The following is a 17,563-nucleotide window of genomic DNA, read 5'->3' as shown; positions in this document are numbered from 1 at the left end:
GCTGTCAAAGTTCACACCGCCTCCTCTGAAGCCAAAGAGATGCCTGAAGTCATTCCAGGTGTCTTGCTAGTTTGGCCTTGAATGGGTCAGGAAATATACTATCGACCATGTAGACATCTTCATTGACCACAAAGCACAATTGTTACTGGCACTAGAACAGGAGTGCCCTGTATTGCCATTGGAAATGCACAGCTAAGATCAGTCGCTGCCTACTGGTGAGCACAACAAGTCTCTAGAAAGGGAATCCGTGTAGGGTACAAAGACGGAGCATGTTGGGCACTCGGTGACGACTTTAATAGAGGGGGAAGTGGGTGGGGACTGCAGTCATTTATGGAATGAAACCATTACACTTTGCAGAATGGCCAGCCAAGCCAACATGGGCAAAGAGGGAAACCATCTCGGGATATTTCACATTAATCCTGTCATGTGGGCAGAATTATTGCTTCTCAGTTAGTGCCAGTCACAGGCACTGGGGCTGCAAGGCTCACAAAATGAAACACACAGTTATTAGATTACAGACACACAAAATCGGGGAGGGCCAGAGCCTGAGCTGGTATGAATGGGCATAGCTCTAGTGACTTCTCTGGAGCGACGCCAATTTATAATGTATACAGTGTGAACAACACATATCAATTTGAATCGCTAACAAGAGCTCTCTTAGGGAATGGGGGAATTACCACCGCCACCTGTCGAGAACCAATTGTGAAGGTGGGTGTGCACAACGAACACACTGGAAAGCGGAGGCGTGCCTGTCTCAAGTGTACTCTCTTAGTCACATAAGGATTATACTTCAGGATCCTCTTACTAGCTCTGCAGAAAACGTGAGAACAACCATGCTCCTGGTCTGGAAAGGAGAAAGCTCTCAAGGGAGAGAGCTAGTCGAAGCTGCTTCATGGCCACTAGCATTACACTTATGGCTAGAGGCAATATGGAATGTTTGTAGGTATTATGAAAGCACTTCACATGTTCCTGTGAAAAACAAAGAGGCACTATGACAAACTGGGGCTGGGATGCCAGGCTATTCAAACTGATGTCTCCCTAGATACGGCACATGACAATGATCTGCATTGGCAATCAATGGTTATTGGATAAAACAGCCTTGAAATTAAAAGCCATTTGTTCTGCATCTCTTCACTATAGCAGTGGTTATGTAATGATATAATAGGTGGGCTTTTCCCATGCCAGCACCTACAAGCTCACAGTTCAAAGCATACAAACATGCTTGATTAGACAGCCCCTGATTTCTGCCCCTAGCTCTGCCCTCCGGCTCTTGTAGCCTGTCCTCCTAGCACATGCGCAATGGCATGACCTCCTAACAGGTGAGGAAGGAGACACTTACACAGACCCACGGGTGTTTGAGTGCTTGATCGGCCGTGATGCGTTTAGCCGGGTTTATCGTCAGCATCTGATTGATCAAGTTCTTTGCTTCTGGAGTCACTGTGTCCCACTCAGGTGACGGGAACTAGGAGGGAGAGAGGAGAAGAGATGAGATGCTGAACACAACCCTCCTTTCCCGCTGGAGGAAATCCATTCCACCACACCAAGCCCTGCGCAGGCTTTAACCCCTTCGGCACCACCACAACTAGTTGTCACCTTTTGGGTGACACCCACAGTGTGAAAATACTATGGGACTTGACAAATACATGCACCATTTTGATGGCTGTACAATGGATGTCCACGGGGCAACTAAACAATTCAAGGAACCTTTCAGGATTCAGTCAGGCCTTGGGCTTTTACTAATATCTGTTAGTCAATTCAGAGATCTGTAGCTTCCTTCCCTTCTTGAGCATTTGGTGCAGACATGTGAAAACAGATGCACAGTCTCCTTTAACCCCCCCTCCCCCTCCTCCCACTCCCTGTGCCCACATACTAAAAAGCTGTAATCATGCTTGTAATATCAGAAATTGTTGCCTGGGGAATGGGAGACACGTCAGAGGCTGGCAACATGTGAGTATGGAGATGAAGGGCAGAGATCTGAAGTCCCTGAACTACTAACACTCCATGTGCAGTTCAGCACATCAGTAAGGATGAGGACAGTGCCCCCAGGTCTTCTAGGGTGTTACAGATGAAAGCACTGTGAAACTATGGGCACATCTGCACAGCAGCTGGGAAGTGTAATAGGGTGACCGACAGCAAGTGTGAAAAACTGGGAGAGGGAGTGGGGAGTAATAGGAGCCTACATAAGACAAAGCCCCAAATACTGGGACTGTCCCTATAAAATCGGGACATCCGGTCACCCTAAGGTGCAACCCTCAGATCAGGTACTCTGCTCACACTAGCACCTAAAAATAGCAGCGTGGCCATGGCGGTGTGAGCAGCAGCTCAGGACAGTTGGCTGTGTATGTATTCAAAGGTCAGGTGGGACTGCATTCAGGTGCTTAGCCCGAGCTGCCACCTGGGTAGCCACAGTTACAGTGCTAATTTAAAAGGGTTAGCTTGAGCGGAGCCAGCGTGTGCATGTCCACCTGAGCTGGAATCCCAGACATACCGTAAGTGGACCATGGCTCGGCCACTTGAGCGGAACATACAGCCTCTGAACACAGAGACGACCCAGAGAGCAGTTAAAGGGTCATGGTCGCTTTAAGTGACCTGTGTTTAAAAACAAGATGTCCTTCCCTGTGCTGTGAACATTTCGTCCAAGTGTCAGAGCTGAAAAAAGCTTAAACAGCTCCTTGACTTTTCCCATTCACAGTTAGCTTATGCTTTGTGCTCCACTCAACACAGACCACAAAAATGCACTAGTCAGGGTCACACTTGCTGTGTGTCAGTTTCACATTCCAGGTCTCAGGCACAGTGCTGCAATGCCTGCGCTGCAAACATGGCAGGGGAGTGCTTAAAAACCTTCAGAAAACCTTGAGCTTTCATCGGGAGGTTATTTCCAAACAAAAAGGATTCCTGGTCACATTTCACAAAACCCAGGTACTGAGTCTCATTGTACCCCATGGGCTTCCTCTGAAGCACAAACGACCGGTTTTCTGGAGATTGAAATTCATAATGGCCACTCCCCATTCAGTCAAGAGGTAAAATGAAGTAGTCCAACACACACACACACTCTGCCCTGGGCGGGGTGGGCTACAGGAGATATAGTCTTTATTCCTATTAAAGTGAAAGTTGCTCCCTGCCATACACGATACAGAAGGGGGCTGCAGGAACTAGTTCATGACAGATAGACACTTTTGAAAATCTGAAGGGGGTTGAAAGTCAATGGGAGTTAGGGAGGTTGGGCTCCTAACTCCCAGTCACCTGCCAGAGGAGCTGGGTGTCTAACCTCTTCGGCACTTTGAAAATCCCACTCTGCATTCCTGCTGCAACACATTTTAAACATAGTATTTAGTGCAAGAACCAGGAACACAGAAGAGAAGACTACAAACAAAACTGGCAGTAAGACACAGCAGCGTCCTCAGGCCTGGTGGCAGGGGAGGTTCCTTGATTCCAGCAGAAACAGCCTACCCCCACCGTTCCATCTCTGGCTGCTCTGAGCTAAGTATAGGCACTGTGAGTGCCCACAGAGTGAACCCCGCAGCTTCCCTGCAATGCATATGCCAACCACTCTTGGATCAATAGCTCCAGGTTTATTTCCCACTCCAACAGGCTCCCCTCACTCAGGAAGATTTATTCCAAGTGTCCAAACTGCTGCAGTCAGAGAACAGTCATTAATGCTTAACCTCTCTGGCTCTAACCTCCTCACCAAGCCACTACTCAGACATCACGCTGCACCCTATGACCACCTGTCTGGCCACAGTCCCAAGAGCAGTGCCATGCTGATGCCTTCACCCTCACAACAGCTCCTGATCCCTCATGCCCATCCCAGTTTCCCCAGTCACACACCTCAGAGCCACCCCCTCCAGCAGAATACTCACTGCTGGGCAGATCAGGACAGTTTTTCCACAACTGCAGGCAAATTCCACTGTGACGTGCAGGAGGCCATGGACCACATTTCAAGCTGTCTCTAGAGAGCGTTTCCCCACATTGTTCTATAAGGCATTGGTGGGATGAGATCCTTCCAGTTCATGAGCCTTGCGTTTCCCTTGGAGAGTCAGTATCTGTATCTCCTCCAGCACTTCACTGCATTAAGCCCATGAGTGTAGAGCAGCTGATTTTGGTACTTCTTTCCTGACCCAATTATCTCCCTGCACCCACAACAATGCCCCTGCCCCCTGGGACCCCAATGTAGCCCCACACAGTATCATGCTAAAGCATGCAGCAAAAAGAAAGCCCAATGAACACTAGGCAGACACTCCAAGCACCACCTGGCACAGCAGCTGTGTGGCTGCCACCGGTCACCAAGTGAAACGATGCCAGATTTTGACTGACTAGATGGCACAGGCTTTCTACACCATGCAGGTACTCAGCGAGGAAGTGTCCTTACATCATAGGCTCCAGCTTTGATCTGCTGATAGAGCTTGTGCTGATCTTCATCCCAAAAGGGAGGGTAACCCACTAGCAGTATGTACAGAATCACTCCTGTTGAGGGGGGGTGGGGGAAAAGAGAGAGAGAGACACACACATATATGCTAGGGTTAGGTTAATTGGCTCCGATTACTCCCATCCTCCATCTGTACACCCACTTCAGAGCTGAGGAGAGCCCCCTTCCTGCCCTCTCAACATTCCTTTTCCAGCAGTGTCTGTACTGGGTCTTTAGTACCTTGGAGGTCTGAACGTGATGGTGAAAAAGGAGCAGGAGCAGCCCCAGGAGCCTCCATCTCCCCTCAGCTGCTGGACTTGGTCCTGGTACACCAAGATCAGCTCTGATCCCCAGCTCCTAAGACAGAACAGGTGCATGCTGCCCTTCTACCTTCCCATATATCACGGCTAGTGAGCCATAGCTCCCAGCTGCTTCCAGAAACCAAGCCCAGTGAGGACACTGGAAAGCAAGGTTCTACAGGCGCTTTCAAGACTCTTCCATGCTGGCCTCATGCGCTTGCAGGGCAGGAAAGCCTAACACCCAGGCCTGCAGGAATAGGTCTGTGCCACACATCAGTTCGACATCCCCCATGTCCTAGGGCTTTAAACTGCTCACTCTTCAGTTATATGTACACTTATGCTTCCTTTTCAGAAAGGCACACCCATGGAGCAAGCATTATAGAGCTAAATAATGGAGCAGTGGCTCAGTGAGGCAAGGATGGATTCTGACTACTTAGCCCCAGCAGAAGGCTCCGATGGCTTGTCTGAGCACAGGACTAGGAGTAAGGAGTAATTGAATTGCAATCCATGCTCCGACATCAGCTCCATCTGCAACCTTGGGCATGTCACTTAACCCGTGCCTTCTTTTCCCTGTCTGTGAAAGGGGGATGAGAACCTTTCTAACGGGACTGCAAAGAACGGCTGCTGTTTGTAAACAATGCAATGTCAGGGCAAAGTGTTATCACTGTTATGATATCTTACCGCATGCCCATATGTCCACTGGTTTTCCATAAGGATCTTTTCTTAACACCTCAGGGGAGAGGTAGCCTGGAGTACCAGCAAACCCTGTCAGGAGAGGAACAACATGGGGCATACACAGTACCCAGCTAGAAAGATCTGCTGGGGAGGGATAGCTCAGTGGTTTGAGTATTGGCCTGCTAAACCCAGGGTTGTGAGTTCAGCCCTTGAGGGGGCCATTTAGGGGACTGGGGTAAAATCTGTCTGGGGATTGGTCCTGCTTTGAGCAGCAGGTTGGACCAGATGACCTCCTGAGGTCCCTTCCAATCTTGATATTCTATGACTCCTACCACAAGATCTGAAAACTGTAAAATTTAACTTTCACAAGCCCATGCTTCCCCTCTTGCCTAGACTTCCCTGAGTTACCTCTGTGGAGGACACAGGAAAGGGAAGGCAAAGGGATGGGTTGACAGTCCACTGGCTCAAAATGCTATAAACAAGCAAAGAGTGAGCAGTGAATAGGATCATGTCACCCTCTAGAGCCCAAGCCCTTGTGCCCATGGTTATCTGTGTGGTTTGGAGTTAGAAAACAAACCCTGACACATGGCTTACCAAAGGATGCGAACAGACACACAGCAGTTGCCATCTCTCAGGAATTTCCAAGGCACTGATCACTGTGAATCTCAATGCCAGTGTTCAGACAGAAAAGATCTGGTTCCTAACTCTGTTATACCTAGAGAGAGATAAGCCCAGACCCAAACACACCTGAGGAGTCCAGATCAAGGCCTGGACTTTGCAGCTGTCCCCATTTATGCAAAAAGGGAAAACAAAATCCGCAGATCCCAACGCTCCTGAGCAGCGGGAAAAGTTTGTATCAGGGTCTGGACTTCGCAGCTGGGGCAGCCTCTGTGACTAACTCTATTGTACATTTGGGAAGGAAAACAAGAGAGGATGTTCATCCTTAAGGCTCATATATGGTCACATTTTCTCTCTTACTCTCATTTTACCCAGTCCAAAGGCCTCAGAAGCTGGGGTGCTGGGCAAGGAAGGTGTGGCACTGAGCCTGTCTAATAGTTAGTTGGAAGAGGTCAAGCTCAAATAAACTAGACACTTCCTAAGCCCTGGCACGTACAAAGGAGGCTGGAAGGCGTAGCTAGAAAAGGAAAGGTTCAGATCTTCTTACCAAACCAGGCCTGCTGCTCTCCCTGCACTTCTATAGCCAGTCCAAAGTCAGCCAGTTTGACAGCGGCACTCTTACACTTACTCGCCAGTAGCAAATTTTCAGGCTGGGGAAAAGAGAGAAGAGAAAGCAGGGAGGGGTGGGAGAAAGAGAAATCCACATTAATCTCCTTTCCTCAGTGTTTCGATCCGTTTAAATTCAGACATGGGCCTGTGTGAAAGCAGCCATTCAGCCTAAGGCCCAGCTATTGCCTATGGCCTTGACGATGGAAGGGGAGAGCCTCCTTGGTCTGACACTCATCTCATCTCTCTTTGCTCTCATGTGCAATTCAAGCACCTCTTCCAGCCCAACCCACATACCCAGCGCTGACACCAGGTGGCGCTGACAGCTCACTCCCTCCAGAACATGATTCCAACACATCCATACAGAGAGAAAATGATGCAGCAGATACAATCTGCAGTGATGTGACTCCTCAAGAACATCACACAGTCCCCAAGGCAGTGGACAAGCAAATATGATAATAAGGGCTGCCAAAGAGATCTAATGTGGGAAGGCACAGTCTAGTCAGGCAGTAGCTTTATGGAGAGTGCTCTCAGCATAGCTCATGCAATGCTGCTAATGAAAGCTCCGTTTGTTCGAGTGGTGAACCCCTGTCTACAGGAGTTTATTAATGCTCCCACATCACCCTCTCCACAGATGAGCGACAGGACCTTCCCTGTGCCAGAGATGGGATGCTGCTGCTCTCCCTACACCTCCTGAAAACACCATATACCAGAGATGGGACCCCACATCCCCACCTCTGAAGTATTAGGAAAAAGAATGTCACCCAAATAGAACCTCAGGCATTCGAGGAACTCAGTTGTGCTCTGGAGGCCTCAGCAGGAGAAAGCAGCGAAGGGGTTAAAGTGGCCGCAAAACATTCCTCCAGGCTGAGGCCTTGCCTGCCAGGGCAGCTTGCAAAGGGGACCCTGCTTCTAACACACATGCCCTGAAGACACTGGCTGCAGCAGCTCAGCAGGAAATGGAGTTTGCACTGCACTTACAGATAGGAACAGGGATGTGCTGGAAAGGGAAGGAGTGGGAGGAACCCAGAACCTTGCCCATGTTGGTCAGGATATAAAACTACACAGACTGGAGTCTTCAGCAGGCACCAATGGAGGAAGGGGGGGAAGGTGACCGCCATCAGGACAGAAGGCTGGAAATCCAGGAACTGGATTATCACATTCCTTGGAGGTCATTTCCACAGCAGGGCATCTGTCTCCCATGGTGACTTATAACTGCAGTCCTGCCACAGGGAGTGGGCGTGGCTCAGTCACCTGCACAGCAGGGATGGGGCAGGTGAGGCATGCACACAAAGCCTATCCCTGCCTGCACTGTGCAGGTGGTGGTTCAGGTGCATGGGGGGGATCTGAGGGTGGGATGAGGCAGCAGAGAGGGAGGTCGGATATGCTTAGCCCTCCACTCTGCCTGTGCTGCAAGGAGCTGGTGGGGAGTTAGAAATACATGTCCCCTCACCCCTGCCTGAGAGTCAGACCCCACTTCACACTGGTGCTAGCACATTTCCCTGGGCTGGCGAGGACAGTGCCACTGCAGCTATCACAGAGACAAGCCTAGTGGGAAATCGAGGCTCTCCCTCCCACCCACAACTCACACTGCTTATGTCTCAACTAGGGACGGTGGTGGCGCTTAGGCTGGGCTCAGCAATTCCACCAATTCCCTGCAGTAATCCACATAGAGAGAAACCCCTTCAGTGGGACTCCAGCTGTGTGTGCATGCCTATCCACCTGCATGTTCTGTAGGCTAGAATCCTGCTGGCTGAAGTCAAGCTCAAGCTGTTACCATTCCCTAACCCTAGAAACAGGTTGAGTTTAGGTGGGGCTTAGCTCATGTGAGTGAGCTGAGCCAGACCTAAGCATGACCATTTTCCCTAGGAAAGACATACCTGCTGTGATAGCACCTCCTGAAACCATCCTGCTTCTCCTCTCATTAGTTAATTCATGCCAATGCAACACCCAGGGTTCTACTTTAAAAGGGGCCATGATCAACTTCACTTATCTTCTCCCAGATCTTCACTACAGCCCTGTAGAATCTGAAACCTATTCCCAAATTTCCCCCCCTCCACATGCACAAGTGTAGTCTTCTGTAACTAACGTGATCAGAGAGCAACTGTGAAAAAACGAGACAGGGAGTGGGGAGTAATAGGCGCCTATATAAGAAAAAGTCCCAAAAAACGGGACTGTCCTTTTAAAAATGGGACGTCTGGTCACCCTATCTGGAACACTCTGTAGTTGCAGGGATGTTCACAAGCCATGGGCCGGATGTGCTGATTTGCTATTGCAGGGTTGATCCTTAGGACTGGTTTGCAACAGAGGAGGGCAAAAAGCAGAATATCAAATAGAAACACGCCTGAGCTCTGCAGCTCTAGACTACCTGTGGTCTGTTATGGTGGGCAGCTGATGAGGGCTGAGCCCCTAGGGGCCATGTGTTAAGCAAAGAGCATGGACTAATTTATTTTTAATAAGGAGAATGACAAAGATTGAGGAGCAGCTGCAAGGAACTGGGCTGGGTGTGAAGAGGAACACACTAGCCATCTCAGAAGCCCAGGTGCTGGCCAATTCTACCAGAACTCCCTGGCTTTGGCGAGCCTGTCAGACCTTTCCCATCCATCCCGTCAGAGGCCTTTGGAGAAGCGAGCAGGAAAGTACAGTGTTCATACTGCAACATACCGACTGGAGTGCAGGCCTACAATGGAAAATGACTCTGCTATCCTGTAGCACAAAGAACCACCCGGGCTTCCATAGAGTCCCTGGCCTTAAGCATTAGCATGCTCAGTGGTCACCTTTTCCACCCTCGAGGCAACCCCTGAGCCAGCACCAGCCGCTGCAGAAGTCATAGAGGTCATGGAAAGTCACGGAATCTGTGACCAACACGCAGCCTTACTCATAAGGCTCTACTGATCAGCTACAAGAAAGACTGGCACATAGGATCATGTTGCATGAGCCCGGCCCAGCTCAATCGCATGTCTTTGGCAATCCAAGTGTGGAATCAATATACCCATGCGCTATGCAAACAGACTCATCCTGGCAGACTAAACCCCAGGCCCTCATCAGGCTCTCTAGTGGCAGACCAGAAAGCGTCCTTCACTCTAATGAATTCCATTATGAAAGCCTCTGAATGCTGCGCCCTCCCCAAAGACTGATCTTGGCTCCTCCCCACCCCTGGAGCTGCCTTGCAGAGAGGCTGCTGCTGAGCTATGGCTCTATGGGAGCTCACCCACCCTCTGGGGAAACCCCAAGGAGAACACTGGTGGCTTCAGGAACCTCCATATCGAGCACAAGCATGAATTCCGATTAGTCTGCAACAAAAGAGGCAGAGATCAGCCACCGAGGCTCCTGCCAATGACACCGACTGCTGTCCCCCTTCTGAGTAGTAGAGGCAGCATTACCTTCAAATCCCTGTGCACGATATCATGCTGGTGAATGTGATTCACGCTCTCCAGTATCTGGTGAATACAGTGGCTTCAAGACGAGCAGAGGGAGAAAAGGAGAGACACAGGATTACACACACTCTCAGCCTCTAACCTCCACTTCCTCACCTTTCCCAGCCATTGCAGGGGGAGTTCGGGGACTCTGGGCCAGGCCCAGCAGTTATCTGCCCCCAAACAGCTCCTCCAACCCCATCATGCCCACCAGCTGCTGCTGCTGCCAAACTACCACAGCTAGAATTTTGTTGCTTAGCAACAGGGTTTCAAAGACAGCTCAACAGTGGGCTTAGATAGCAGGACCTCACTGCCCTCTCCTACTACCCCACTGAACCCTTTCCCTTCCCACCTCCTTCCCCTCTCCCCCCGTTAGGCACTGTGTTTGTTTTATCAGCTGAGGACATGTGTCCGTGGGTGTGTAAGCAGTAGCTCAGGGTTGGGCTAACAAGGCCAAGCCACAGAAACACGCAGCTAGGCCCGGCCCAAGCTTTCACGAAACAGCAGCCTACTTCATCAAGCTCAGGACGAAGAATCTGGGCACCTGCCAATTAATACAGCTTTCAGAACAGCATTTCAAACACTTTATATACACAATGTGTGCTCTCCCCCCCCTCCCCCACACACGCACCCACTAGCCGGGCGCCTTTTAAGTACAGATCCCACTTAGGGAGTTAGAAGCTGAAAAACAGACTTGCTCTCTGCTGAGTGCACTGTGCCGCACTCCCCCAGCCTGTAGAAAACCAGTGCCATTCTCGGCACTGATGCCACAGGGAGAGGAGCAAGATGGTATATACACTTGGCTTGTCAGGGACAATGTTACACCCACAGTGCGTGCACCAGACACACACACACACACACACACACACACAGAGCTGAGATTGCTGGATAGCGGTTCCCGAGCTCTTGGGCTGGAGCAGATGCAGCAGCATTTATGTAGGTGTCAGACTGAGAGAGGAAGCCTCTTTGATGTGGAAAGGAGCACAGATTTAAACAAATCCTGAGGCCAGGCAGTCAGAACCTGTCTGTGGGAAGTGGGGGTGGTCAGCCTTCCTTGACAGTTTACTCTGGAGAAGCCAGAGTGGCCGCCTTATTGGGAATAAGCAGATGTTTTTCCAAGTCTCAGGGGCCCGGGGTTTCTTTATGGATCTTACAGATTGGAAACGGGTGAAGTTGCTGCACTGTATATCGTTACCCCACTAGCCCCTCCCACTGAAATTGGCAGCACAAGCCACCGGGTCAGATTCTGCGAATATCTCCCCGCTCCCAAAACAAACAAAAAAAAATGTATAATTAGAACAGAGCCAAGCCTGAGCGAGAGACTTTCTGGCCAAAAATGGCAAAAGTGCGAGGTGTTCCAGGCGAGCCAAGCGAGGCGGATTGGCACGGACCTCGCTCTCCCAGCCTGCTCTGGAATTCAGATCAGCTTGGTGTGCAAATAGAAAGGGAGAGCTTTGTACTTGCTCAGCAAATGCTGGGCTCCGTGGGCACAGTTCGATCAGCCCAGCTTGAGTTGAAGGAATCGAGCACCCTCAGAGAGGACAAGAGGGCACTGTATAGGCACAGTCAAGAAGCAGCCCCCCAGTCTCTCCTCTTCCCTTAACCTAACCAGGGTCCCCCTCCTCTGCCACTAGTGGTGTTCCTCACTACTGCTCCTCATTCCAAGCCCCCTCCAGGGCACAGGGTGGTTGTGTGCAGGCAGGAACAACCCAATCACCTCCCGCCCCAGCTGGACTGAATGGAACGAGCCAGGGAACACCACTTAGTCTGAGACAAACACGCCTGCAACAGCCCCCAGACCTGTTAAACACATCCCAAGGGCTCTTGGCTCCTAACATCACCCGCTCCCTCAGAGAGCACCTGCCCCCCGGACTTCCTTCACCTTCAGCACACAGTGGCCTGTCACAGCACATCCTGCAAGGGAGAGTGATGTGTAATGCTGCACTTCCAGAACTAGGCAGCAGGGGGAGGCTCTAACTGAGTCACAGTAGGGGCAAATGAGCACCCAAACATTGCCCTGGAAATGGCTGCAAGGGCCACGCTCTGTTCTTTTACGTATGCCACAGAGCTGCTCCAGGAGTGCATTTCACACCCGAAGTGCCGGACCCCATCACTCCAACCTAGGCACCCCAACAAGCTCGCTCCTTCGCAGCTGCACACCTGCTATTCCCATCTCTCTCCTCCCAGGCTCTCCTCAGCTCCCCCTCCAGCCAAAGGCAGGCAGGAATAGCTTGCAGGGGCAGGGTGGGATTCCATGAAACTTCACCATGGGCCTCTGCTCAACCCCTTCCAACTTCCCCCAGACCAGAGCTGGAGATCCCATTTCAAATGCCCCCATCTCTGGAGGCAGACTAGGTATCCAGAGCCCACACCTGGACTGATGAGAAATGGGATACTGTCAACCAACAATTAAGGGATGGCCAGAGACATCAGGAGCAAGCCCAGTCCAGACTCATTTAGGGAAGCCCAACTCTTCAGGGGTGAAGGTGGGGAACACACAGAGTGGGGACAGGACTTAAGTCTGTTTAAAGTTGAAAATCAAAAGCTTCCCTTCCCATACTGTGCCTTGTCCTTCTAAGCACTTGTCAGCAGAGGCTGTGAATGCTTTACACACATTGAGACAAGAAGCACCCCCATTTTACACATGGAGAAATTGAGGCACACGTCAGTTGCATAGAACTGCCTAAGGCGAGCACAAGTTCCTGGTAGAGCTGGGATAAGAAGCCAGTAGTCCAGGTTTCCAGTTCTCTAATGTGACTGAAAACAATTCTCTCTCCTGTGCTTTACCCTTCCAAACACACATCGCTGCTCCCCCTTCAGCAGCCAGGTCAGACAGACGCCGCAGGCTCTCCAGAGACAAACAATGTCTGCAAGGGGGGAGGGCCAAACACCACACTGAGTCAGCTACACTGAGTCTGTCACCACTACAGCTGAAAGGCTGCATTAGTGATGGGATGCGGAGGAGGGATTTCCCACATGGGGAGCATTTATTTTACAACACGGCCATGTGCAGACACACCGTACTCTCTGATGTGATCGGCACATAACAGGGAGAGTCTGAGCACAGATTCTTACCTAGCATCAGCTTCACTGTAGTACTCTCTGGCGACAATATCTTCAAAGAGCTCTCCACCAGTGACCCTGGAGGAAACAGGCCAAGGGAGGTTAGAAGACTCATGTGCAGCGAGGAGGCACAAGGGGTACACACTCGCTCCTGGGGTACCAGGCTGCCCTCTGCCAGCCTGCCTGAATCTTTGCCTGGGACTATTCCAAGGGAGGGCGAGCCAGGGCCAGAAATCTCAAGAGCACCAGGTCTCCACTCAGGTCAGAGAGGGCATAGAAAGCAGCAAGGGATCATTACCCAAACAGCAGGGTATCCTTGCACTCACATCCACAGTGCTCTGGGTTCCACTTCCCTAGCAAATAAGCATGGTGGGCACCAGCATCTTGAGCCACATAACTGTAGCCAGTACAGATGCCATAAACACACCGGATGCCCGCCCTCCCTCCCCCTTCTCCCACCCCCCCACCTATTGTATCTGTGGCATGGAAAGGAAACCTGTCCCCCTTGGAACAATCTCATCATTCCCTAAAATTAGATAGGCACAGGTCAGAAACCGCCATACTACACATCTCTCACCCCTAAATTTGCTGGCAGGCAGTTCCTACATCCATCCTCCTACACAGGACCCCTCTGTCCTACTTTCTGACCTCTCTCATACTAGCACCCCATCATCTATTCCCCTCTCCACACCCCCATCTTGTACCCCTGTCCACCTCCCTCACATGCAGAGTTCATGCTACAGAAGAAGCTGGGAAGGCTCAACACTACACACAGAGTCATGCAAGCTAGCACTGTACACCAGCCAATATTTCCAACGGTTTAAGGTCCAATGAGTCTTTGGCTCTAGGACACATTGATCTTCAGCTCCTTAACCCAGCAAGAAACCACCTGTGATTTTGTTGCACAGTGACTATTATCCCTGGAGAGGAGACCAAAACCCTATTTTAGGAAGAGGTTCTTTGTCAGTGGATTATAGCCTTGTTGTCAGGAGCTGGAGTACAGGTCCTGGTGGGGGAAAGGAGGGGGGAAAATGGAGGTTCAAGGATCTTTTATTCTGCTCTTAAATCAGCAGCCCACAGCTTTGTCTCAGCTACGAAGCACTAGAGCCAAAGGGAGGCACTTACAGATCAAAGACGAGGTAGTGGAAACCTTCTTCTGAAATACTGTCATGGAGCCGCACTGCAAAAACACAAGCAAGAAACAAGGGACACTTAACATTTTCCATATCTGATCCATCCCATTTAGAAATCCACAACCACATTTCCCCAGACCCCTCCGGCAACCCATTGCTCCCTTCAGCCCCTTCACCTTCATTCTGGAATCTAGAACTCTCCCTCCCACCATACCTTATCCCAAATAATTTATGAGCATCCTTCACCAGCGCCCCCTTTAGCACCGGATCCAAGATACTGGTGCTATTGAGGAGAGCATAAAGCACAAGGTTCAGGGGACACACCATGGTCCTCACGATAAGGGGCCTCTGTTTTCAAACCTTATGTTTCAGGAATCCAGTTCAGCTGGTTGCTCTTCCTGAAAAATCTGTTCAGACTGTCTGCTAAACCTGGACTATGCATTAATCACAATACAAATCTGCTTTTAAAAGTATCTGTCCTACCAACTAGCCTCAAGAGTGCTTCACAGAGTCAAAAAGAGTTAACAAAAAAATAACTGCCGGTGAGATCAATTTCCGGGGGGAGATTTCCACCTGCAATTGGACATGAGAAGGCAAGCCGACAAGAACAGGACAGCTGGCTCCAGACAGCAAGAGCTGCAGAGGAGAAGGCTCTCAATCCACAAGCAGTGAGATCAATGGGAGCAAGTCAAGGGTGGGACCTTACAAACAGCAAAGCTCGGCCAGGATTATGGCATGAGAAGGAAAGCTCCGTTCATAACGCTGTGAGACGAAGGTGAGGCCTCAGAGATGCTGCATGTATGGGGAGGGCAGGCACCAGCAGTCGCCATGCACTGGGGTAGGAGCAGTCACCTACAGGGTACTGCAGTAGTCCAAGCAAAGAGAGAGGTGGAGGGGTGAAAATTCCAGCAGAGCTGGAGTGGAGCCAGTGGCACACAAGTGCAGTGCTGCAGAAGTGGCAACAAACGGATTCAGGCCCAGGAGAGCGGGAAGGAGAAGGAAATTCAGGATCAAGGATGATGCTAAGGATGTAGTGAAGAGATCTGGGAAGTGAGTCACAGACACACATAAAGGAGCTAGGTTGGTGGTTCACAATGCTCTTCCTGGCCAAGGGCAGCACTTCTGCCTTTGATAGATTTGGATGAAGGAAGCGGAGCATCACTTGGTCAAGACAGAAAGAACACGGACAGGACAACTTAAAGACATGCGCAGTGCAGTGTCCATGCCTATGGTTAAAGGGAAGGCAAAGATGACAGGTGACAAAGGCAGACAGAAGGATAGAAGGGAGGGCCGAGAATGGAGCTTTGCAAGCACCAGGCAGCATGGGCTGTGGAAGAGCCACCTTCGAAGACGGCCGAAGAGCAGCGTGATAAGTAAGAGTAGAGTCATGACAGGAGGGAACCAGAGAGCCTGCACAGCTAGGAAGATGGAGTGGTCCCCAGCATTAAAGGCTGAACAGAGGAAAAGAAGAATGAGCCTTCCCACCAATTCAGGTCGTTAGCTACACAAAGAAGAGCCATTCCCCTGCTACAGCCCCTAGGGATCTCAGGTGGAAATTAGCCTGGTCATTAGAAGATGACTTAGGAGAGGAGAACCTCTTTCCTAAGCAGCTTGCTGAGGAGGTGCGCTCAGAGAGGGTGGCAGCTGGAGCCTCAGGGCCAATGAAGGGCTGGAAAGAAGAGACTGGACGCAGGCAGGCTGACCAGGGATGACTGACAATGGCAGTAACATAAGCAGCAAGGGTCGGGAGACAGAAGAGGGAAGGATCCGGAAAGAGGAGGAAAGGAAAAGCTGGGGGCAGGAGGAAGACCATGAGGAGGAGTGGGGAATATACTGAAACTCTCCACTCCTTCAATCCCAGCCCAGTACCGCCCCCCCGGTCCACAAGTGCCACTGGTGGGTATTGAGGCTACTTCTCCCCAACAACGCAACAGCAGAAGCACTCCTTCAAGGTCCATTGTCGGGGGGGGGGGGGCGGGGGAAGGTGTGTTCTTAACTCAGGTTAGCTAACTCCAGTTAGGACAGCAGTGAAGACAAAAAAAAAATATCTGCTTTTAGCTAAGATTTGCAGTTCAAGTGAACACCTGCAGAAGACCAGTCAGTGAACAAGAGCTGCTAACCAGAGTTAAAAGCAGAGCCTTTGCTGCTGCTTTAGCTGGAGTTAGCTAATGCAGTGAGCTAATCCAAATGAAGAGAACCAGCCAGCCAGACACAGCCTGTCTCACTCTGTTCTGGGCACTGCCCACCAAACTGACTCGTACTTTGCAGTCTTGCCATCAGAGCCAGGCTCCTGTTTTGATATTACCATTAACCTCCATCCTTCCTGATTACTGCTTTGACGTAGAGATTAAATGATTTATTCTCAAAGCAACTCCAATTACCAGAGCCTATCAACTTAATGACATTATCACCCCTTCCCACCACCACTCAGTACGTAATAGGCAAAAGTCTCCCTGGCCCTCCAAGTAGAGCATGGGGGGTGCTGGTTACTTAGTTGGTTAAAAAAGGGTCTCTGAATCCCCTCTGCTTAGTTCATCATGACTTTTCATGCATCTTGCAATCTCCAGATGACCAACTCCCCCTCTTTCCAGCCAGCTATAGCCCTCTCCTCCACATCGATGGCCTGCTAGAGAGCAGATGTTGCATATCAGCAGATGGGGTCCTGGCTCTAAAGAGCTCCAAACATGTCCAAGAGGGATCAAAGCAGAGTAGTTTCTCAGCTTCAGACTTCCCTGGGCAAGGGGTAGATGCACAGAAGTTGCAGGGGGAGTGGAGGTTTTTCTTGTTCCTAACAAGGTCCACGTGTCCTGTGAAGGCTGCTAGCCCCACCACCCTTGCCTAGTGCTCTCCTCCCCCATACACTGGGGAGGCCTGACATACCATCTTGGGATAACTGTGCAGAAACCCTAGGACCTTTCCCTAACTCCTGACATGAGGTGTGACAGCACTGCAGAGCAGATGGAGGGAGAAATGCATGCATAGCTGCTGGGGGCAGGTGGAGCCAAGAAAATATTCCAAACATGATATCATAGACAAGAGAGATGGAAAAGATGGTTTAGTGCATCCAGGCCATCCCCCTGCAATGCAGGATTGTTCCCTACACAGCATTCAATGGTGCTTTAATTATTCAAGCAATGAAGCTTCCATCGTTCCCTTTGAGACTACCGCAAACCTGCAGCTCCTAGCCTCCTATATTGAACGTAGCAAGAAGTGCATGCTCTGCAAACGGAGCTTTGAGTTGCATCAACAAGGAACCAGGGTACCCAGGAAATACTGGAGTCCTGTAGACTAGTCATGTGAATGCCTAGCACTTCCCTGAGGAGTCCACTCTTGCTCCTCATATCACGC

At 50.6% G+C, this 17,563-nt stretch overlaps 1 protein-coding gene across 22 annotated transcripts in view; it reads right to left on the bottom strand.

The window, feature by feature from the left end:
- CAMK2G (calcium/calmodulin dependent protein kinase II gamma) overlaps nucleotides 1–17,563 on the bottom strand; it is a 165,119-nt gene that overhangs the window by 60,396 nt on the left and 87,160 nt on the right. For all 22 annotated transcript variants that reach the window (XM_075072899.1, XM_032778266.2, XM_075072891.1 and 19 more), the window contains exons 4-10: nucleotides 14,208–14,262; nucleotides 13,095–13,160; nucleotides 9,987–10,059; nucleotides 6,545–6,647; nucleotides 5,386–5,469; nucleotides 4,370–4,464; nucleotides 1,340–1,462 (exon numbers count right to left, since the gene is read on the bottom strand). In XM_075072899.1, coding sequence (XP_074929000.1) covers nucleotides 1,340–1,462; nucleotides 4,370–4,464; nucleotides 5,386–5,469; nucleotides 6,545–6,647; nucleotides 9,987–10,059; nucleotides 13,095–13,160; nucleotides 14,208–14,262 — 599 coding nt within the window. The remainder of the gene's footprint in view (nucleotides 1–1,339; nucleotides 1,463–4,369; nucleotides 4,465–5,385; nucleotides 5,470–6,544; nucleotides 6,648–9,986; nucleotides 10,060–13,094; nucleotides 13,161–14,207; nucleotides 14,263–17,563) is intronic.

The sequence above is a fragment of the Chelonoidis abingdonii genome, chromosome 16, assembly GCF_003597395.2.
Source record: "Chelonoidis abingdonii isolate Lonesome George chromosome 16, CheloAbing_2.0, whole genome shotgun sequence".
Classification (NCBI taxonomy): Eukaryota; Metazoa; Chordata; order Testudines; family Testudinidae; genus Chelonoidis; species Chelonoidis abingdonii.
This window is presented reverse-complemented; position numbering and strand designations above follow the sequence as displayed.